The 25,148-nt window shown below is 36.1% G+C and overlaps 1 protein-coding gene across 3 annotated transcripts in view; it reads left to right on the forward strand.

The window, feature by feature from the left end:
• The first annotated feature begins 4,428 nt into the window (after positions 1-4,428).
• LOC135428161 (PDZ and LIM domain protein Zasp) overlaps positions 4,429-25,148 on the forward strand; it is a 30,681-nt gene continuing 9,961 nt past the window's right edge. The window contains exons 1-2 of one of the 3 annotated variants that reach the window (XM_064681981.1): positions 4,429-4,677; positions 4,751-5,047. In XM_064681981.1, the coding sequence (XP_064538051.1) occupies positions 4,849-5,047 (199 nt within the window). In that variant the 5' untranslated portion in view covers positions 4,429-4,677; positions 4,751-4,848. Of the gene's footprint in view, positions 5,048-25,148 lie in introns of all 3 variants that reach the window. The other 2 variants (XM_064681983.1, XM_064681985.1) reach the window with 2 other exon arrangements.

The raw sequence follows: 25,148 nt of genomic DNA on the forward strand, positions 1-25,148 counted from the left end.
TACCCCTCTGCTCGTTTTCCCCCCTAAGCCACCCTCTAGCTATTGTTGCTCTTGTTGAACGTTCTTCTATAACTATCCAAACCACAATACACTACACTACACAACACTACACTACAGATACGCATCTCACCATTTTGTCACACGTTTCGTTACACTCTTCTCCCCACTGCAAATAAAATCAACTGTGAGTATAATATAATATATAATATAATATGGATTACACTTATGATAAAGTTAATTATTATTCTATTATATATATAACATTTTGGGTTTGCTTGATCTTTGGAACGAGACCCTTACGTTCCGCGGGCAACAGCAAAAAAAAACACCACAAACACTTTTCTATAACTTTTTTTAAACAAAAACAAACATTTTGTAGCGAAAATTGTGCAAGTTTTAAAAACAAAAACATTTAAACTAAAGCAAGTTATATCTATGATCATATGGTCTCTATATAATACTAAAAAAAGCAAAAACCAAACTCTAAACTTAAACAAAAATTTAACTTTAAACTAAACACGAATTTTTCTAACTATGCAAAAAAATCAGAAAAAAAGAAGAGAAAATACAAGAACCTAACAACTTGAGCCAGAATCCTTTTGTGACAAATGTTTTTTGCGCGGTTTGAATTTGAGACGGTCTGGCAACCCTGACGACGCATTTCCATTGCAAATTGCAAACAGTTAACAAAAGCGCAAAAAGGAAGTTGTCCGGCGAGTCGCGGCATTGAATAAACCTATGAAAATCTGTAGCTAATTTGCCTAACAAAAAAACAAAACAAAAAGCAAAACAACAAAATGTCTTAAATATTTATAAATTCTCATTTGCAAGGCAAAAGGCAGTCGCAAAACAAAACTAAATAAATTTGTGAACCATATGCAGCAGCCGAGGCGAACGTTAAATATTACAATATACATATATATATATATATATATGTATACAAAAGCTAACTAGACACACATATATATAGCTAAAAAATATATATATATATATGTGATCATGTAAAAGATTGCCACACAACATGCAAAATAGGAACATAAAAAAAAACTTCTTTAAAAAAAATACACAAACATTTTAAAAACCTCGAAACAAAAACAAAACAAATTGTGTTTTTCTTTTTGTTTGCGGCATATATATTTTGTTGTTGTTATTTTTTGGGATTGGCTATTTTACAGACAACACTCAAATGATTCGGCCACACTTAACATTTGTCATTCATGCGTCTTCTTCTTGCCGGCCGACGAGCTCCATAGGTCAAGTGGTTATCACCCGCCCCGCCCCGCCCCGTGCGCTGGATGAAAGTCTTAATCTGGGCTGCGGGTACCGAGGAATACGCAACGCATCCTGCATTCTATCCATGAATTTAAACTAACCAACCACCTATAAAAATGTTTTCAGTAACGAAAAATAAGTGTATAAATTATGACAAATCTCCAAAAGTAGCAGAAACTAATCAAATTACAAAAGAAATACATACACAAAGCATATTTTGAATGTCTATATAATATATATATATACATATATGATAAATAAATGCATATATTAGCCATATGTACCTATACCAAAGATTAACCAGGCAACTCCAAGGCCAGCCCTCGTATATACATATATATATATATAGTTCGCACCTAGAAGAAACACAAAAAAGAAAGATTTGAACAATTCTCCAAACTCGATTCCTAAATGTTTTTAAATTTCACGCAAATTTAGCACAAATTGGATGTATTTTTCGATTGTTGTACATAGAAAAAATTGCACTAAATGTGTCTAAAATAACCGATATATCTGATATATATATATATATATAAAGGCCATATAATACAGATATTGATGTTGTGCTTAGTTTGTAATATTCTCAGAACTTCTAAATGTGCAGATTCAGATTAAAATATACAAAAGAATAAGAAAAACTAATTGGAATGAAAAGCAATTGTAGGCCTTGGGCAAATAAAACCCAAAAGTAAAATTTGTTGATATTTCAAAAACAATTTGAACACTTTCGTGCTGAACAAGAGTAATTTCTATATAAGAATTCAATTAATTATATTTAAGTATTTAATAGATAATACTTTAATTTCATATTAAATTTAATGTTTCTTTTTTACAAAACTCTGTTCCGAGTTCCGCGCTCTTTGCAAAAGTCATAAACGATTCAATTCCGCACGTTCCACCGATTATTTTGTTGGTGTTTAGAATCACGAGCGAAATCGTTTCGTTTTTGCTTTTTCCAAATCGATTTCGATAACTTTCGATAGCAAAACTTGGCAACTGTATGAACAAGTGTGTGCATGTGTATGTGTATGTGTATTTGAATGCGAATTAAAACTATAAAAATAATAATAAAACGCCCATTTGCGTATCAAAAATATATTCTAAAATAAAAGATGAGAATTTCTTAAACCCAAAAATATTTAAACGGAATTCGGAACAGCAAAAAAGTTTATAAGGTTTGAGTTAGATTCCTTTATCTTCAATTAAAACTTAAGATTTGACTTAAATCTAGCTTAATTTAAGTATTTATATTTGCATTAAGTACATTTTGTGTAGCTGCAAAGTATGCAACACTTTTTGTAAGTTTTTGTCTTGTCCAAATTCGTAATGTTTTGAAATATACTTTAATTTGCAATATGCCAGCACCCACACACCACACACACAGCACACACACACACACACACTCTCTCACTAAAAAAAGATTTCTGGGTTTTTGCAACATTTTGTGGACTGCGAAATTGTTTGAATTTTCTTCAAACAGCTACAACAACAACGGCATCGAATTTTAAGATACATATAAAAGAATATATATATATAAAATCGAAAAATTCAGCGCATAAGCTGTTAATTTTAAGCATATACAGATTATGAAAATCCTAAGTGTTGAGCAAATATAACGAGTATATGATATATATTTAGTCTAAAACACAGACACAACTCTGAACACACACACAAATGAGCTAAAAATTTGAACCACAAGTTTGCTTTAAACAGCACTACACAACACTGGAAACACAAACACACCCCCACACCCACACACACAGCAATCAAAATTTTTGGCAAGTCAAAAATATTCCAACAAAATAGAATGGAAAGGAAAACCCCTTCAAAAAAAAAACTGAACTTATGTAAACTGTAACTTCTAAGCGCTGTAAACGACAAGTCTAAAAAACCAAAAACAAAACAAAAATACGTTTTCTTTTGTAATAACTAATGAATTTCCATGAGGAACGAAGAACTAGCTGATGCATTTTATACCACAATGTAACAGCAGGCAAATAGAACAATTTCCATGATAACAAGTATTAAGGTGCATTCCCGAAGAGATAAAAATCAGTTAACTGTACCACAAAACGTAAACAAAATCAAATGCGAAAACCAATTTCATAAGCCACGCAAAAAAAATGGTGGAAAAAACGTAACAGAAGAAAACTAAAAAAAAACAATTTTAATAACAATTCTATTCTATTTAACAGGCAAAGAAAAACCAAATAAAAACAAAATATACAAATTAAATGTGAAGTTTTTTATGTGCTCTTTCTTACTGGGAACTAGTTCAACGGGTTCGAAACACGCAAATAATTTGCAAGGGCCACAGTGCGTATGTGTCATATTGTTAGCGCCATCTAGGTTTTACATCGTTAGTTATACTCACAGAAAAAGCTTTGACTTTAACTTTTCAAAGCACGTATGTCGTTCTAAGCATCCTTATAAGTACTCAGATTCAAGCCCATAGGTGGCGCCAATATTTTTGGAAAAATTCCCTTTGAAAAATTCCCTTTTCCGAAGGATGAACAGAGCTCTGTTATCATTCTTTTGCTTTATTAATTATATTCAAAGCTTAATTCTTGTTGAGTAAGTTTTGCTCTTATATTCCTTGTGTTTGATTCACGCTATTTTAAATTGAAATAAAAGCCTAATGTAAAAGCGAATATATTTAAATGAATAAATGTGCATGCACAGATTTTTAAATCTAATTTTAATGTGTAAACAATATAGGAACATCAAAATACGTAGACTCCGGTTGGTTTAGACTTAATTTGAATACTCAGGAAAGTTCGTGCACACTTAACAGCTTAAGTACAACTTTTTCAACACCATGTGGCAACGCCGTGCAAACATTTTGTGAATGAATAAAGCACAAGCCGCGCACAGCTTACTCACAGCAGCCAAACAATAGCAAAACAAAAACAAACGCAAAAGCTTGCTCGATGCAGTTACGCAGCGTCTAGGTAGATGCTGTGTGTCTAGAGGAGGGGGTGATAGAGGGAGCCAAGGCGACAGTTACATTGAACGAAGTGTGGGAGAGCACTAAACGATTGCTGCTGTAAGAGAAGAGCACAGAGCGAGCATTGTTTGCGCTTCGCTTGGCATTTGTTCGGCCGAAAGACGAGAGGCTGCCAAAGCGACGTCGACTGCGACGTCGGCTGCTGGTGTCGCTGCTGCTCAGTTGCTGGCTGGACTTTGACAGTGCAAGTTGGTTGCAGGCGCGCGCGCATCTCGTGTTGAGTTTTTTATGCGTTGTTGTTGTTTGTGGCTGCGCTGCTGCTGTTGTTGCTGTTGTTGGTGTTGCTATGGTTGTTGTACGCTGCAGCGCATGCAACTAAAGTAACAAACGTGAGCTCGTCGCGTGTCCTTGCCGGGCGTCTTCTTCTTCTGCTACTCCAATTGAAGCGATTCCCCAAAGTGTGTGCATTGCGAATGCAGCAATAAAAGCGCCAGCTCGCATATTTTTATTGGCTTGTGTGATTCGTTTTAGCTGCCGCATGCTCCTTGCCGCTACCGCTGCCCAATTAGCCTGAAACGCCGCCGCGTGCCGCATGTTGCTGCAGGCTTAAGTGAGCGCCCCGCTGCGGCATGGCCAGCGAACGTTTAGCCGGCGGCGGCGGGCGCCATGCACGCGTCAGCCCCACGCCGGGACGCGGCAGCAAAATAGCCTATACGCCGTGTCCGCGCTCCGAGCCGCCTCAGGATCTGGATCTGCCCGTCACGGCGCGCAACTGCCTGGCCATTCCCATGTCCACGCTGCAGACGGCAAATGGACCCAACAGCAAAGGTGAGTCTAGCTACTAATTAGTCTCTCAAATTGTCAGCGGGATGAGACGGGGTCTGCCTTTTGGTTATTCTTTGTATACCCTGCATTTATTAAAAATTGGGCAAGAAAAGGGTACATTGTAGCTGTAGCTAATTTTTCTGAGAGATTGTAAGTGCTTTGTGGCGTTTTCTTAATACCCTGTAATCGAATGAAAAGGGTATGTTGTAGATTTATTGTTGTGCAAAATTCAACTTTATCGTAAATTCGCCTAATATGTACAAAATTCATATTAAACGAAATACAAATGTTTGTTTCGGTCATTCGGCAATGTCTACAGGGCATCTGTTAGTCGGTCACTTGCGACTAGAGCACCACGTAACATGTTTTGGCATGCAATTGTTGTCTATGTTCGGGGCATAAATCAGCTAAAAAGGGCCGCCGCAGCCGTCTGCATTTGTGCCTGGCAATCAGACGACAGATATTTTCTACAGATATTGTTTTTCTTTTTCTGTTTTATTTTCACATTTGCCTTGACATGTTTCGTGTGGCGTTTGATGAGTTTTACCTCCCGCCCTAACATTTTTATCTTTATCTGTATTTTGTCTTCCGCTGCTCTTCTCAAGTGGCAATTTGCATGCGAATTTCGCAGCTGCCGCTGCCAACACGTGACGACTTTGATGGTGAATTCATTGTCAATGCGAAATTCAAATGGCAAATCAATTAAATGTCTGCCAAGAGAGTGACCAAAAGACAACGGCAAATTGATACGTAGACGAAAGTCAGTGCGAACGTAAGCGCAAGAGAGAGGGAGTGAAAGATGAACAGTTGTTTTTAACTTAGCTGTGATCGGCGAAATTATTTATTATGTGCACCAAATCAAATGAACCAAAATGAATAGCTTAAAAAAATTCGGGAAATTTATAAAATTTCCTGAAATTCCCCTTATTAAGTATCAAAGAAAGCATTGATCGAAATCTATAGATTTTTTTTTAGAAGATTTAAAATTGATTGCATTTTATTGCTTAAAGCGGTTCTTTTAAATGTTTTGTTATAAATATGCCCTTTCTTTTTCTTAACAATTTATTAAATTGTATTGAAATGTTCTACAAAAATGCAAAATTGGAGAACAGTTATTAAGAATTTTTTTTTTTGCGGTTTGCTTTACTTGGAACATGATTAAGGGCAATCTGTCGATTATCTTTTATGGTAGTATAGTAATAATAACTAAATGACGATGATTTTAACAGAAAGAAGCGTTTTCAAGGCTCTGTTACATATTGATAAATATTTCCCCCAAATATTTTGGATGTCTTCATTCCCATGCAAACAGCAAGTAATTTAGCTGCTTGAAATTTTAGTCATGAGGGACGTTTTGGCAGAACCGTCCATAAATTTAATTTGCAAAGTTGGCCCATCTATTTGTTTGATATAGTTGCAGTCGCCTTTCATTTGCTGTTAACAAAGTGTGGCCAGAGCGCCAAAATGCTCATCACTCGTAATTAGCCATGTTTTATGTGCCGTCAACAGACAATCGCCTCGCTGCCCGCTAACTGCACGCCCGCCTGTACATTTGGCAGATAATAAAACAAGCGCAAAAATCCGCTGGGGGCACTGGCAACATAATTTAAAATTTATAGTCGCAACAGCGGCGCACAGTTGCAAGTATCGAAAGGCAACTTGCCACCGCTAAAAGTGACCCACAAAAGCTGCTTAAGACTGGGCCAAATAGCGTTCGAGCTGCTATTTTGACCCACTGATCGATGAGGCAAATCACAAAGTGTGTGACAGGCGATATAAACAGCTGCCTAATTAATATTTGTGCAACACATCGACACAGTAAAAAAGTCAATAAAGTGGGCGGCGTTACGCCCCGCTAAGCTAAGCTGAGCTCCCGCTGGCAACGTGCAACGTGCAGCGCGCAACATGCAGCGTGCCACGCGGCGTATAATTTATGCAGCCTTTGATGCTGTTGCATATGCATGAGAAAAAAGAAAGCAAACTAAAATTGCGTATACGCCGCATAGCTAAAAGCCAACAGCTAAAAACGAACAATACACAACACTGGCTACAATCAAGGTGTATGTATGGGTGTGTGAGTGTGCACATGCTGTTGCCAGCCTGTCACTGATTGCTTTTAGGGCTGCAAGAAATACCTATACTCTAGTCTATACGGAAGCTTATGAGAATATGGTTAGCATTGCAAATTGATTTTTTATTCTGTCAGCAGTTTCCACTTTTAAAAGATAAACAGCTTTATTTTTCTTAAAATGGCAATAGGTTTCTTTATATTCTTCACTTTTACTTTAATTTATGTACAAGAAAAAAACTTACGCTGACTTTTGGAAAATAAATAACAGCTCTCAAGCTAAAGAAATTCACATTTACATATCATTTACATTGACTATGTTAATCTAACATATGTAATGTTAACGCTCTATAATACCGATAAATTAGCCTGAGTGACCTGAACTCAAAAATGTTAATGACCTTACATACATTATACTAAATAACTGGAGTTTTGTATGCTAAAGTTACCAACTGATTAGAACGTGTGATAAATAATGAAAGATGGAGACAAAAATGTTATCATGAATCGATTCGAGAATTTCTGCTCTACAAGCATTAGATTAAAGAATTTTATATAAATTGTAGATATAATTCTGTTAACTCTTGTTAACTGATATCTAAACAGTTGTTTAACTGTTGTTAAGAGATCTTTACAGTTGTTTAACCTGTTATACTGTTAAAAGCTGTTAATATATATTTTGATGCCTTCCGCCCTATCCAATTATTATCAAAAGTTAAGCCAAATGGCAACAGTCACCAATTTGAATTGTCTTTTTGTTTGTTTATTTTATTTTTCTGGTCGGCTATCTGCTAACCTTTGCTGGCTGGCTGCCAAATGTGTAAATTATAGTGCGGGCTTGCCGGGCAACATTGATAAGTAGTCTGGCAACATGGCAGCTCACTTCATTTATCACAATTTATGGCTGTGCAGACATGCCAATTGGAAGCTGCAGGTGTTTTTTCTCATCTTCCTTTTTGCGTTTGACTATCTGGCATCTTGGTCACTTTGTTTCGCTTTGCTGCATCAATGGGTAATTTGTTTGGACTTGCACTTGACCTTGGACTCGAGCAGGCAATTGATTTGATGCGCTGCCAGAGATTGTCCCCGGGCTAAAAATGGAGTTGTCAGCCAAGGTTCTGAAAGTCGACCTTTTACCAGTAAGGCCAAAAAAAATAATGCACTGCTGCATTAGCGGCTGCTGCCATATGCTGTCTCGGCTAATCTCCATGCGTCTCTTTGTTGTTATGTGTTTTTGATGGCTTTCAACTGCCCAGCTAAATCAGGTTGTCTTTCAACTGACAGCTCAAAGGCAACTTTTTAAAAAAGACCGCATACATATATATAAATTAATTTGAATGGTTGCACAAAAGCTCTGAATATTCTTTTGTTATTAGCTTCCATCAATCCTGCTGTAGTAGCTGTAATCTTATTCAGGAATATCATTATTTATGCCTCTCTTTAAGTCTGTCAAGCTAAATAATTACGTTTTTGTTGCCATAAAATTCAGACTTTCCTGAAATATTCATAAAGGAAACTCATTAGTCGCCTGTGCAGCTTAAATTGCGTGCGAGCGAAACGTTTACGAATGCAACACACAGCGGAATTGAAAAATCAAATGCTCTCTCGAGAGAACAAACGCAAACAGCAATGTGTAGGATTCTTGGGTATATGTGCTTATTGATAAATGATTTTCAGCAGTTGTAACAAGCAGAAGTAAGATTCTTCAAAACCATAAGGTATATATATTCCTGATCAGGACAATAAGCTCAGAGGAGCAGGCCATCCTGGAAACTACAGAGTCTATGTATGTGAAACGCAGGCTACTCTGTTACACTATTCTGTTAATTAACATATATCTAACTACGTTCTAACGATAAGCTAGCGGTATACACACACATAGAGATGGGCAGTGTTCTGTTCAGCAGCGTTAGGATGAAATTATCTAGGCTATTATTTTTAAACACTCTTGAGTCTGTCCTATGAGTCACCTCAATTAAATAAACATTACATTATTATAAATCTTATATCCTTAAAAAGGAAAATTTGCGGCGCTTCAGTTAGTTAAATCAAACAGATCAACGGTATTTTTGCCAATCATATGTTACCGACAACTCTTGACAAATGGCATCGCAGAATGTGAAGTTTGTTAATGTAACAAACGTTTAGCATAGTGGAATCAGGCTATTAGGCATTTAAGCTATTAGGCATAACTCAAAGATTATACGAGCTAACTAGACCAAACTTGCTTTGTAAATTCTCGTGTAGTAAAAATATATTAAAAATATTTTAATTGTTTGATATATTTCCCTCCACGGCGTAGCTTCTAGTGGATTGCCACTGCCAACTGGAAAACTCTTATACATTTCTTTATAATTATTTTATTGAAGACATAGCCCTGCAATTGCTCGTATATGCTGTTATAATTACTACAATTAACTGTAAACTAATTTCGTATTTAAATTACTCAATTAAAGCTGTTAAATATTCTAAACCTTTGTTGCGGCTGGTACTGCAATTTTATTACGCCAGGCAATACCTTAACCCCCCACTTTAAATGGAGGGTTGGGCCGTTCCGCCAACCCGTTAGCCTCTTTTTGCAGTGCTCTGATTTATTTATGCGAAAAGCGCAAAATGCCATTAAAAGGAGCTGAAAATATGCTTATGAAAAGAATTACTTTTGGCATAACCAAAAGTCTAAACAATAAAAATATTTAATGCATACGCGAAGCGTTCCACTAATGTCATTGTTTACGGTGCACGAAGTGGGCGTACCGCTGCCACGCCCATTTGGTAACAATACAAATACAAGAACTGCTCGTAAAACCCATTTATTTTTCTGGAGTATTTACCTACATTTTTTTTGAGCCACGGGAGCTGTACATGTGTGTGTGTCCACACACGTGAAATTTATGGGCTTGCATGTGCCACGCCCACACGAGGAGCCGCCTATGCTGCTTGGCTGGCTTTTAATGTGGGCAGCGCTGCTTATCCGCAGTCCGCGGCATTATAACACACTGTTCGCAAAGTGAAAAAAGAGTATATTACCCTCAATACAGCTAGATATTTAAAACATTAAAGCAGGTTATAATTATACCACACTACGAACAGAGCATTGCGCAGTCGATTATAGCCAGTTGGCTGCAAGGTTTTCACATGATTTTCTTTTTTACTACCCAAAGGTTCGGAAGGATGGTTTGGTAAGGGGCCTGGGAAAATGAAGAAATGCGCAAATAAAATAAATGCCAAAGACGTTGACGGCAAGTGGCAAGAGGAGGCATGGAGACCCTTCCAATTCGCCCAGCAACCCTTTCAGTGTCACGTATGTCGCAAGTGGAACTTGCAGCAGCGGCACAATTGGCGTGGCAACTGGCAGTTTTTATACTTTGCCTCGACTAAATAATAAATAATTAATATTAAATTTGCCATTGCCAACAATAAAATGCAACAAAAGTTGCTTGCAATGTGTTGCACAATACAGAAAATGGAGTTTTCACGTTGCAACTGGAAATAATTCGGAACTACGTTCAAGTTCCCAAAAACACAGCTACTAGCTGCAAGTATTTCCCATTGTCAATTTATACGAATTTTAATGCTGTTGACTGTAAAAGTGCGGCATAATTGTAAATTCTGGTCTGACAGACGGCTGGACGGGGCTTTCCCCATGTCATGTGCTTGCTGATAAACTTTTTTATGCCATTATCAAATATAGAATAGTTGGCTTTTGAACTTTTAAAAGGCGTTAAATTGGAGCTATCTAGAGATAGTTAAAAGTTAACTTAGGTTATGTTCATTGACAAAATCTATGGAATTTGAGGAAAGACTTTGACAGGGTACTATAGGGAAATTACTAAGCTCTTTGGACCGCTTTAGTGTGAGAGGAAAACTATGCATTTTACAACACTTACAACAAAAAGGCGTTGCAATTTTTTTTGTCAATTTAATTTAAAATATTTTACATTTAGGATACGAACATTTCAATATTGAGTCTTTATTTACAGTAATGTATATATGATGCAATTCGCAGCATAACTCATGGCACATAACACTAATAAAACAGTATACAACACTATATTTTGTAACACTCACACGAAATATTGTACGATCTGAGTTCCTGAACAGAAAAATTTCCATATATGTGAACATCGTGAGGTTATGTTGCACTTGTGGCACGAGAAAGAGGCATTCCTAGCTGATTTCAACAAACTATCTCCGCCTTTAGAGCCTCACATGTAATACCGATAGGGAACAGAGCTAGGCCCTCAACGGGCAGATGCTCCGTTGTAAATAATTCGACTCGACATTCACTTGAAAAAAAATCAATTTCTATTTTCTCTTCTTTTTTCCTTCTTGCAAAACCTAGTTTCTATATATTTTCTATTTTCTCCAATGCACTCCCATTGCAAATTAGTTTTTCCCAATTTAGTTTCCACTACAATTGACAAACGAAAACGCAAATCGAGTGCGAAATTTGTCAGGCCAAACGCATCGACCAAAATTATTTGCAGACCTCCATTTTTGCAAATTGGTTTCGGGCATAATTGCCAGCAATTTCCTGTTGACCACAAACAATTTCAGTCAACAGCAAACAATTCGAACATAAATAACAAACGTAATAATTAGCTGCAGAAAAGTAAAGGATAAATAAAATAAATATATTATATGAGAACTAGTTTGTAATAGTCGAGACAAGGAGATATTCACAAAAAATTTCATAAATAAATAATTATAGTTCTTTATAATATTTATATGATTATATATAAATAATTATAATATTTATCTCTATATATAAAACTGTTTGTCCTGACTGACTGACTGACTGACTGACTGACTGATTGGTGATCAACGCACAGCCCTAACCGTAAGAGCTAGGAAGCTGAAATTTGCACTGTAGTTACCTTATGTGATGTAGGTGCACGTTAAGACGAGGTTTCGGGAAATTCCACCCGCAAGTGTGGAAAAATCGCGAAAAACGTTTGTTTATATATATAATTTGACATGGATTTTAAGTCGGCTTTCATGGATCTGTTTCATACAATTGCTGTCCGGGCCTGATTTTTTCATTATACAAACAGGTGAAATACGCTAAGTGATCCCAATCCGGTTGTTCATCTATCAACATGCCGCAACCTATTTCGTCAACCCTCTGATTTAGAAGATTTGCGAAACTCTCAATTGCTTTTGTAGCATTCGCTGGAAATGCATGTACATAAGAAGCGTTAAAATATTTAGAATCTCTTTTCCAACGTAGAAAGAAAATGTGAATTATGAGTGCAATACTTAATGAAAGAAATCCGAAGACTTCGGAGTTGCGAGCGACATTTAAGAAACGTGGAACATTGACGCAATTATTGGCCTCAATATTGTTACAAAAATTTGTGACGCGCATTGCCACCACGGCGAGTTCTTCGTCCCAGCGGAGAGGGGCAGTCTTTTGGCTTTCGGCAAATTTCCACTTTCATTTGGATTTCATTTCGTAGAATATTATGAAATTCCAAAATGTCAATAATGTGCGGTTCCAAGTTAACACCACCGCGTGATTTGGGACAGTCTTCGCCCCACCTAAATAAAATAATTGCAATTTGAATTGTCAGCCTGGTTTAACTGTAGCCAATCATAAGCTTACAAACGTGTTGTTACAGGAAATGTGACGAACACCTTTCGGGCAGAGTCCCTTTCTGCAGTAGTCCTATGGTTTCACTTGCTTCTCATATGACCAGCGCTTTTTGTAAACGGGCTCTCTGGTTTTGTAGATTGGGACTCTCCGGAAATCGAACATGCGTGAGTGCCAGAACTAGACGAATGTGCATCTTAGAGGAAAGTTTCACTTTCTGTATTGAGGAATACATTTCTTTAGCACTATATGCAATGCGATTCATGTTCCGCTTGCTTTAACAAAAAGTGCTGAACTAATTGGAGTAGGTATTATGTGAAAAGTTTTAGATTAAATGTTGATTAACAACAGAGCCGAATCGAATATCATACATAAAATAAATTTATATAGGACTTGTGCTTTAGAGCTTCGCCGAAAGAATATAAATTCTTGATCAGGAGGACAAGCTGTCGGTCTGTCCGTCAGAGACTATAAGAGCTAGAGACTTGATGTTTTAAAGGTCATTTATACAATCATACGCGCAGCTTAAGGTTGTTTCCTATCAGCTATTACTGGTCCCATATTTGGGCATGTTTTGACCAGTCTAATGAGGAAATATATATGGATGTATATATACTTTAAGAATACACAGAAACTTATTTTCAAAGCTCTACAAAGAATGAATACGGTTTTCAGCGATTTGGGAAATTCCACCCGTAACAGTGGTAAATTGGCGGAAAACGTTTGTATGAAAGTTGTTTGTTACCCGTCCGATCAGTTTCAAAATCATTTTCAAGGCTTTTTGAGAACATTTATTTAATAACATACGTGCAACTGGAAAGGCCGGGTTATACCCGCTAGTATCTCTATATACCTATACTGAATTTCTACAAATTGTGACTGTATCTATAATAATTATTTAAAATAAAAGCAGTGTAATATATGTCCATGAATGATTTTTGTGTTCATAAATCCATCTTAATATAATTCTCAGAATGGTTCACAAATTTAATAAAAACCTCGTATTCTGGGTTAAAATCAAAGAATTAAAAAATAGTCAGCGAAACTTGTTGAAGTCTCTCCGTAAATTACTTCTGTGTGCACAAAAACATATTAAGAAACTTCTCAGATTAGTTTAAAATTTAATAAAATGTAATTGACTGCATTTCTTAATTATATCTTTACAAATGGGTTGGGTTATTAATTTGGCAAGTGAAATTAGTTAGGTCTTAAGATCCCTCTAAAGTGTTGTTAAATTATCTGTTAAGTAAAAATGCAGCACGTTGCATCGGGATTCGCGTTAGGAAAAAAAGAAAAAAAAAAAAAAAAAAAAAAATATATTTTACTTTTGGGATACGAAAATTGTAAAATGTTTGGGTACGTTAATCTTAAAATAATAAGACTCGCAGCATACACCATGACGCATTACAACACAAAATTGATATATTTTACAACACTAAGATGAAATATTGTACGCTCTGGGGTCCTGGGTTTCTATTTATGTGAACGTCTTGAGGTAAGGTCGCATGATCTTTACAAAACTGCGAGTATTTGGTGCCAAATAAATGGTTCGTCGGCAAAATAAAAATAGTCAATAATAATTTCTCTAGACTCCGCATTTGTTGGGAATTAATATGTAGCTTATACTGAGTATTATGCTAGTTTGACTAAACTAACTCCGATCTGCATATAATTGTATGACATCCCCTTAACCCTTTCGCCATAAATACAGGGTATTCAACAGTATCATATGAGCCAAAACCTTGTCATTGGCAGCGCCTGAAACTATACATTAATATATGACACTTGCATTCAACGCGTTGAGAGCTAAAAATTTGTAGTGTATAGTTGGATATTTCGATATTTGATAATTATTTGGCTGATTTATTGCCGTTAAAGTTTACAATAGACGCCCTGGCAAATGAATAATGACAGTTAAAATTAACGGGGGATTTTTTTTGTGAAATATTGTGATTCCTTTTGGCCCATTTTATATGTATATATATATTTTTTTCTGTCTTCCCATGGCTGTCTACATGATGAGTAATTGAAAAGCTGTCGCAAAGATACCCAAAATGCCAATTTTGATTGACATGGGAGGCATTGTGGGGCTTATCGAACAATACGCTGATTTTAGAAACCAAATTTACGACAGACACGAGGTGAAACTTAGCGAAACCCAAAAAAAAGGTATCTTAGACGCCAGCGAGCCACTCGCAACGCAGTTGGGCCTTAAATGTCTGGCAGTTAATATCACTTTGAAAGTGTATAAACAATTTCTTTTAAAAATATGTATCGTGGCGCAATGCAAAAAGCATTGCAACTAACCAAATTGGATGTCAGCTTCGAGTTTGAGCCAAGTATTCTCAATTGTGAGCGCACGAATACGGCACGCAGCAAATTGGCCCAGTTGATGCACTGGCTCCGGCAGCTGCACGAGCAGCCATCGGAGCCGCTGCAATGTGATTATATAGGTGAGTTGAGACCTCCTCCCCCCCATAAATATCAACTTGCTCGCCTGATTGACTGATTGATGATCAATGCACAGTCGAATGCGTAGAAGCTGAGAGATTTTTCACAGTAGCAGCCTTGTAAGTGAAGACCTAGACGAGGGTTGCGAAAAGTCCAATCGCTACAAAATTGGTTGTATGCAATTTTATTTCGCTTTAAACAAATTTTGTAACATCTTTTATGGAAAATCTGGGACCGTTGTGCTGAAAATTGGAATGTCTTATAATTTTGAAAAACATAAAAAATTTGCGGCAATATTTCTTTGTAGATCCCACCAAGCATCTCCCAATTCCAAGTCCAAAGTCAACACACACACGCACACACACACACCCCAATCAAGCATAAATTTCTGCATATGCCTTTTGGCAGGATTTTGCAATTGCTGCTGGAGAGCGTAAGGGAAGGGGGGTGGGGGCAGTCATTGTTTGCCAATTTGCTGCGGCTGGCCTTTGGGCCATATAGAGAGGGGGTGGGCGGGGCAGGCAAGGAGGGTATGGCCTTTCTATAGCTCTGACATTTATGAAAGATTTTGGTCAGCAGGCTACAAATTATTTAGATATCAGCACATTCGCTTGCCCCCTGCTTTTTATGACTGTTTGTGCAGTGTGTGTGTGTGTGTGTGTGTGTGTGTGCGTATGGTAATTGCATATGTTAAACATTAGCTGTGCGTATAGATATGCAAATATGCAATCAGAAACTGTCACCAATGTTAGCATATTTGAGATTTTTCAGATATTCAGCAGTTTCATATGAGCCAACTTTTGTCAGGGCAAATATCTTTAAGCTATGACAAATAAGAATTTATTTACTTGAAGAAAGTCACAGATGCTTAATTTAAATGAACTGTTTATTGCAGTTTATTAAGTTTACATATTAAGGCTTAAATTCTATAAAGAATTCTTTGCATTTTGACAGAGTAAATCCCAAAAGAAAATATTTTCAAAAAGCGCAATTGGAGAATGAAACAGTCTGACACCTTGTCTAAATTATAATAAACATCATCGCTACTTTGGATTTTAGCTTTACTTTTCGAGGATTATCCTTAAATTCGTCGTAACTGAAAGTTGGTCTTAAGTTACTTACTTTTTATACCCTGTACCCATTGAAAACGGGCTTAATGTTTTTGTGCAATTTTTTGTAACAATCAGAAGATCCGACCCCATAAATAATATATATTCATAATCAGCATTAATAGCCGATTAATAGTTGATTTAGCCAAGTCCGTCCGTCTGTCTGTCCGTATGTATGAACGCGTCGATATCAAAACCTATAAGAGCCAGAGAAGTTTTGAATGTATGTTTTGTTTCCGCAGTTTGTTTCCGATAATCAATAACTTGCCCCGCTTCCAAGCAATCGATAAGAATCGATATCAAAGTCCTGATTTTTGACCAAATTTCTTAGGTTTTAATTGCTACAGTCACCAAATTGAAAATATAGCTTCTACAATCTAGATCAAGTATCTTTCATTTTAAAGTTATCTCGCTTCTCATATAAATCTTATACATACTCCCGATTTGTAAATGGATGTTTACTCCTGCTGGAAACTTTACTTAGTGATTCCCCAAATCTTTGTTTTGTATATTTGTAATGCTTTACTTAATATCTGATTTGAAATTTCCTCTGAATATCCCTATTGATTAGATCTATATTATGGCCATAAATTATCCTTAGTTCTCCGGCCAAACAAGTTTATGGCTGCTGATTTAAGACTTTCAACAACTGCATGAATTGATGAACGAAAGAAGTTTATCATGCCTTTTAATATGGCATGCAACAGAGAGCCGCAAATGGGAAATGCAACAAATGCAGATGGCGACTGTTATTTGTGGCGTTGCTATAAACATTTTCACAGTAGCCACAAAAAAAATAATATCAGCTTCATACGTATTTACTATATGCATGTAGTTTTCCGGCCGCGAATTTTCACTGCGTTCTCGCTTTTCTTTTGCCGCTTTTCTTGTTGGTATTTTGGTACGTACGCGTAATTTGCACAACATTTTTCAATTTTATGACGGAAATGAATGACGTTGTAATTTATGTTGTGTTCATGGGAGGCGAGCTGAGAGGTGCGCGGGAGGGTATGGTGGGCGTTAGAGCATGCTTTTGGCAGGAGGGTATTTCCTTTTTGGTGGGTGTGGCGGCAAAGCAATAAACTGGCCAAAAGCAGCGGCCAACGCGAAAGCAAAAGCGGACGCCAACTGATTTACTTGCAGCTTCACAAACTTCTCTGTTCGGTTCTGTTTGGATACCCTGTAAAGGAGGTAGTGGTATAGTTTCGAACGGTCAATAATAGATATATACAAACTATTCAGCGAGAGTATAACACAAATGTGTTAATGCACAAACTCTTGTATACCCTGTTGTTAACAATAGGGGGTATGTATAGATCGCCTAAAATAAAAAACAAGCTTTTTTTATTGACTGCAGGAGGATGCTCAATATTGCAAGAGTCGTAAATATCGCATAAGAAGCACAAATGTTTTTAGCTGGACACAGGGTATTTGCTAGTCATGCATTATCTACTATAAATGCATTATTACTTATTTTGGTGTCCTTTCGATATTTTTTTTTTGCTTAGCGGTCGTAAAATTGCAAATATCAGCAGGTTTTTGTTGTTGTTAAAGCTGTTAAGTAAAGTTTTTCTTATATTGCTTTTAAAGAAATTGAAAAGTTGTCGAATTGAATGCGTCAAATACTTAAAAGGCCTTCTTTCAAAATTGACTGATGGAATATCAGGGTCGCTAAGCTCCGCTGACAAATGGGTGTGCGCCCCTCCACCCAAAGATATCGCCAGCTGGCAGTGAACAACCATGAAACTAATCATATGTGAAACTATAGAGTGTTACATGTAGTTCTCGAACAGCTGCGACAATCGTAAATCAATCATTAGCACTTTTCGATATAATAACAGTGTTGACAAGTTCTTGACAAGTTGCGAATGATGAGTGCGGCGGCATAGGCCATGAGGGGGGTTGGCGTAACTTATGGAGGCTTTGCTTTAATCAGTAACAAAACAAACTCAACCCATTTCCATCTCATTATAAGAAGCAAGCACATCGTGTGCCAAACACTAACTAAAAGTAACGATCCCCACACGCCCCCGTGGAATGAAATTTATGCACACGTTAAGCAGCTCATAATGGTTAAGAGTGAAAGCCGGGCTAAGTTGCACGGCCATGCGACACTTTAGCCCGGCCATGAAAACTAATTCGTTTAAAATTTATGAGCCAAGCTATTTCATTTAGATCATAACGTGCATTGCCTTAGACCAGCCAAAAGCCAGTGGCAGTCGGCACTTTTCCAAATTGTTTATGGCTGGTATAACGCTTAGACCTGGTTGCCGGGCAACTGGCTTAAGTAGTTAGTTATATCTTGTTTGCCATCTAGCGTAAACAATGGGTTCTCGTCTTCTTAACCATAAAGCTAAAGTGTGCGGCTTGAGAATGTTCTTAAATAAAACTAGATTCTTTGATTGGTTTGTTATTTGACCAACTTTCACTTTTATTAACAATTTTAAAACATTTTTTATTAGTTTTTTTTATTTTATTTAGAATACATACATATTTAGAATACATAAATACATCACATATTGCTTCAATTATTTGTGTCTATGTTATTTTTTATTGGCAATAATATATTAAAAAGCTATTATAAAAACTTGTTATTTAAATGTTTGTTGAATTTTAGTACTTTTCTACCCTGAACCCACTGAAAATTCTTTAAAAGGGTATGTATGTTTTTTGCAAATGTTTGTAACAGACAGAAGAAGGCATCTCAGATCCCTTCTTTCATGATAGAAGGGCTAGTTGGGCTAGCCGTGTCCGTCTATTTGGGTTTGAGACGTAAATTTTAAGGCATAACTTGCAATTTATTAGAGCTAGATACGCCAAGATGTTCTTATGGGTTCTCGTATGGTAGGTTAATACAAAATACAATTATTATACTCTTTGGATGTGTCCCTGTGTTGCCCAAATACTGAATAAAGTTCATTTTCAAAGAAAGATTCTAACGCCTTGGTATAAAAACAATTTTTCTTAGGCCATATTTAAGCTCTATAAATTATATACTGATCAGACTATAAGCACTGAAGTTAATCAAGAATGTTCTTCCCATGCTTTATCCAACCCCTTGCTCTCGACTGTTTTTCGTTTATATTTATGCAAGATTTAAAATTATGTAATTTTTATTTAATGCATAACACAGACTAAAGAGTGCTTACAAAAAAATAGCCTGGATGATTTCAACTTAACGCTGCTGCAGATAAAAACCGATTGCGTCGCGATAACAGACGACGGCCCATCTCTATGTGTGTGTGTGTATATCGCTAGCTTATCGAAAGATCGTAGTTAGACATATGTTAATTAACAGAATTGTGTTAACTCCTGCCATTTACATGTATGTATAGCTGGGCACATAGTAACTCTAAGTCGGGCACTCCCGGTCAGAGAACTCTCACTAGTTATTATATTCTTTATTCATATTTGTAATTATAAAATCTCCCATAGTAATTTGTATTTAAATTATTTCTCTGGCGAATTTGTTCAATTATAATAAAAGAGTATCCAAAAAGTCGCATATAAAAGTTGCAGTTGTCTTGCGACTGTCTTCACTTGCTCTCCGGCGGACACCCGTTGTTGCATGTCGCAGTTGCGTGTTGCCAGTTGTTTCTGTTGCCTTCTGCAACTGGGCTGCAAAACTTTTGTGGCAAATAGTAAAAAATAGTAAACAAAATGCAGTTGTTTTGTGCCAGGCAGCATAACATTGAATCAGCTTTAATTTTAGCCTCTGAGCTCCCTCTTGATGCATGGCCACCAGAGCAGGCTCGGTATGCAAGTGTGGCAGGATTTCGTTTCGAGCTGCAACACTTTCTGCTCAGCTGCAGCTTAGACACATGTAAATCACGTGTTCTCTCAAGGCAATAGAAAACCAAAGCTGCATTTGAATATTTCAGGGCACACATGTTGAGGGCTTAGTAGCAGAAAAAACCGAAAGAATGGGATTAGAGACTAGTTAGACAAGTCCCATTTTGAGTAGAAAAAAAGAAAAAACAAAATGAGTATTAATTAAAATATAAATACATTTGTATACTTTTTGCAGAAGATAATCGGTATTGTTTGTAGTTGAAAATTGAAAATGTAATTAAAATAGACAAAAAACAATTTATTATCATTTTATCTTTATCTATAAAAAAACATAATGAATTAAATTAATAACGAAGAAAGCAAGTAAGAGTACTCTAGTCGGAATGCCCGACTAGGGGATACCTTGAAACTTCTACTCACACCAAATTCAGCTCCCCCCTAGGGGGAGGGGGCTATAAAATGAAAGATACTTGACTTGTATATATAATTCCAGAAGCTACATGTCGAATTTGGTGACTTAAGCAATTAAAACCAAATAGATTTGCCTTAAGACAGGATTTCGATATCGATTCTTGTCGATTGCTTGGAAACGTGGCAAATTATCGATTATCGACAGGAGGACCTACATAAAAAATGTCTCCCTGTTACATTTGCATAAAACCATTATACCTCTTTAACCGGATTCAGGGTATACTAAATATTTAAAAAAGCTTCATACAAATAATTCAGACATCGTTTTGAAAGGTAGGGGATGCATTTTGCAACTATAAGTCCCCAGCAAAAACGTTTCCAAAGCCGTACGTTTGTACGTTTTTCAAATATCTTAATGGTTTTACATGGTTAAAATACCCATTTACCTGACTACGTAGTATCTTGCCCGTCTATACAACAAGCCATTAAAGCATCTATAATTCTGCGCAAAAAACAATGCACTTTAATGGCAGGCTCATCAATTGTATGCAGATTTTCCGAGTGGACAAAAGACATTTATAATTGTCATTACAATTAGCTACGAAAATGGCCAAAACAAAGTACAGCGGTTAAATGGCTGCAAATTAGCCAGAAACCGCAAAACAAAGCAAAAAAGGAAACAAATAAATAAAAATAGTAAAAAAAAGTCGATTAAAGCACCGGAAAAGGCAAATGACTTCCGCGCTCCCAAACTTGTGCTTTGCCGAGGTCAGGAGCTGCGGGAATTGTCAGTTGGCCAGGCGGCAGAACATAATCAATAACACGCTAGGAAAAGCACGCAGGATAAACGCAGAAAAAAAAATAGAAACACAAAAACAAAAGCGAAAAATAAAAACAACAAATTGTTGTGTGCTGCAATACCCGCACTTGAGATATTACTAAGGGCTATGCCCGGCTTTATCTCGTGTATGGCCAGGTAGTTTCCAGAGTAAAGAAATAGATGTACATATATATAAATTCACTATGTAAATGTATAAGGGTTAATTCTTATATTTATATATATTTATACAAGCGCAGCGTTTTTGTTCTTCTCTTGATATTTACAATCGTTTTCCTTATTTGCAAGTTATTTTTAAGTCAATGGAACAAATGCTGAAATTTCTTCCTTACAAAGTTCGACCTCCACGTTCCAAAAGATCTTTGAAACTGAGATCTAAGAATTATAAACACACATTCACAACTGCGTAACTTATCTTTCCCGCTCTAAAGCTTCCCCAAAATGGCCTTTTGTCTGATTTTAAAATATTATCTTGAGCTGTTGAGCTATTTCAACTTGTGCTTCTTTAATTTCAAATTTTGAGAGAAGAGTTCTCTATAGAGTTCTTAATGATCTTTGAAAAGTTGCTTTTTAAAATGGCTTAGGTAAATCCAAGTCGTGACCACGTTACGTTTTCCGCTTCCATTTACCGTTGCTGTGGGTGTACGTATCACGCGCTTCAGCTATAGCTGTATGTACCTGGCATATATACTATTGAACCTGTACGATTCCATTTCATTTGACGTTAATTTGCTGCGATGTGCGCTACTTTGACGCGGCGTATGAAAAATCCATAACGTAAATTGTATAATAAATAATTAATTACTCAAAATATCAGCGACGATAAATGCCGAAGTGTGTTGTGCGTACGTGCACATGTGTGCGTGTGTGCGTGTTTTTCGGGCCCGCACGGCGTATGCGCAACAAGTGAGGAAAGCTTTTCCCATCATTTTTCATTTGTGCTAAGTGCAAGTTTTGAATATTTTTGATGCCGTCATATATATTTGAGCTAATGAAAAGCGTTTCGAACCCAAAAACGTTGCGAAAAGCTTGCCCCAACTGTCAGTTGAATATTAAACGCAACACAACGCAGTCGAAACGTATTCGTATTCATATTCATATTCGTCTTGCGTTCGAGTTGTAAGCAAAAAGAAAAGAAATACGAAAAAATAAAATAAAATTAAATTTATATATAAATACAAAATTTGTACATAGAGAAAGGGGCATAGCCTTATGCCTATGTGACAAAATGTGGCGTGTGAAAATTGTTTGTGGAAAACCTGACGCGTGTGTGTTTTATTTATAAAAGGTGTTTTTCTCATCTATATTTTCTGCAATTTAAATGAGTTGAATGTAGAAATTTGCTTTTACTTAGGTACAAAATTATATTGATTTCTTTTTGTGTGCTAAGCAAATGCTCAACCGTTGTCTAATTACTGTGCAAAACCCACAAATATTACGTAGCCGACACGGCTGACACTGAATTTCGCATTAAGGTCGCGCAAAAGCTGCGGCTCTTTTGTCCTGCGGCGGGATTAGCTAAAGCAAAGAGAAGAAGCCTTGTGCGGGCTTTATATAAAAATGTTTATATAGAAATGGTATATCATATAAAGTGGAAACAAGATTAAAGTTTTGCCAAATTAAGTATACGACGCGAGGCACGTGCAAAGGTGCAAAATAATTTGAATACTAAGTGTAAAAGTGAAATATTTAAAGAAAATTTAAATTCTATGTGCATAAGAAAAATATAAAGTGGTCTAAACAACAATAATGCAAAAGTACAAGAAATATTTAGAAACATAAATAATATAATTTAAAGAAAATTAAAAATAAACTACAGATAAATTAATTCAAAAGAAAATCTAAAAGGAATACGTTAAATGAAATCCGCATTTTTCTAATATTTATATCAAAAATATAATAATATATAATAATATTGATTTCAAATGGAACATAATGCATAAAGTGATTAATATTAATATTTAATTTTTTCTAAAAAGCATAAAAAATACAAATCAGACATATAAATGCATGTTAAACAAAACTTTGAATTGCAAGAACGATGTTAAATAAATTCAATCTCCCATTAACATTTATTTTTTGCACAATTTTTATGCATTAAATATATTTAATAAATTAAATAATAAAATAAATTACATTTAAAAAAATATTTGTACGAAAGTTGTGTTATATAGAACACAAAATCCAATTAAAATATATTCAAATTTAAGTCAAATATATTAATTTAAATATTAAAATAATTTTATGAGCATCACAAAGATTTCAAATAACTAAAGAACCCAACCAAAAATAAAATGTAAAAAAATTTACTTTTTTCAGCTATTAATTGGCTTAATCCAAGAGCTAAGCATATGTATCTATATGTATGTACAAGTATCAGCTATATATATATATATATATATATCTATATATTTAAGCAATATTTACAAATCACATGCCAAACAATTACACAAAATGCTTTGTGTAAATTGCGGCAAAACATACGAAAAATTGTGTCAACGCATTAAATGCTAACCTGCCGAATCATTCAACAAGACTAGCACATGGCATAGCCACAGTCACAATCATCCACCCGCACACACACACACACGTTACTCAAGCACACACACGCCACACACACACACACACACGTTGGTTTGGTAGTACACACCCGCAAGGTCAAGGGCCGTCTGCCTCTGCCTAGGTCATGTACGAGTACAACTTAAATGCAACCCTCACGAATATTCAAATTTACTTCTTACGCGCTGACTGTGCTTTCTTTTTAGATACCCTGTAAAAAGGGCAGCAAAGAGATATGCTCAAGGGAGGCAGAGATGTGCTTCCGTATAAGACATATTTAAATATAAATTCCTGACTAGGTTTATCTCTAAGTTTACACTTGTGCATCCAATAAATTCCCTAAACATAAGGACCCCACTTCCGATTGTCCCTAATCACAATTTGATCGAAAGACTTTCTAAATTTCGTTCTATACGAATCGGTTATTAAACGTAAAAGTTATAGAGAAGCTGCAATAAATTTTAATTTGTTTTCGTACAGGGTAGCTTTCGGCCCACTTTGCCATTTTAGCCTACTTAAGCAGCTAGCAAATGAGATATGCACACATATATAAATATATATATACATACTACTTATGTATGTATCGGGTATATATATGATTTCGCTGTTTATTTTTGGCGCTGGCACGAAATGAAATTGAGGAACGAGCGAAATTTAATTTTTATGGTTATTATCACTCATTCTTGAGAGTTTTCTATTTGGTCGCTTGATTGTTTCATTGTTGTTTGTTTTGATTGCTTGGCTGTGCGGGCGTGTGCGTATGTGTGTGTGTGTGTTTGTGTGTGTGTGTGTGTGACTTAACGATGAGCACTATTGTTGTAACTTGTGTCGTAAATATATTTAATTATAGCCAACATCGTTGGCCAAACGCAATTTTCATCGCGCCAGGCACTTGACAAAGGAATGCTGTAAAAACTTTATGACCCATTGCTTATTAGATCGTTGGGGTTGTGCCTTGTATTTGTGTGTATGTGTGTATGTGTGTGTGCGTGTGTATGGACAGTTTAAGTGTGTGCTGACAGGCAGCATTCATCTGTTGATTTTGCATGTGCAATCTCATAATATCACTCATACGCAATTTATGAGCCATTCCCAGCACAAGATATCTTCCAAACCATTTTAGCCATTAATACTCGGTCATCTTATTATGATGAGCTTTAGTAAGTTGTGTGTGTCGTAAAAGCTAGAAGTATTTAATAAGATAAGGCATTAAGTTTGAACGGAAAGCAACCTAAACGAGCATTTTACTATAATTCCCAAATAGTTATGGTCGAAGCTGAGAG

This window comes from Drosophila montana, unplaced genomic scaffold, assembly GCF_035044405.1.
Source record: "Drosophila montana isolate Dmon_TW-CO22-7 unplaced genomic scaffold, ASM3504440v1 contig_2438_1, whole genome shotgun sequence".
Classification (NCBI taxonomy): Eukaryota; Metazoa; Arthropoda; class Insecta; order Diptera; family Drosophilidae; genus Drosophila; species Drosophila montana.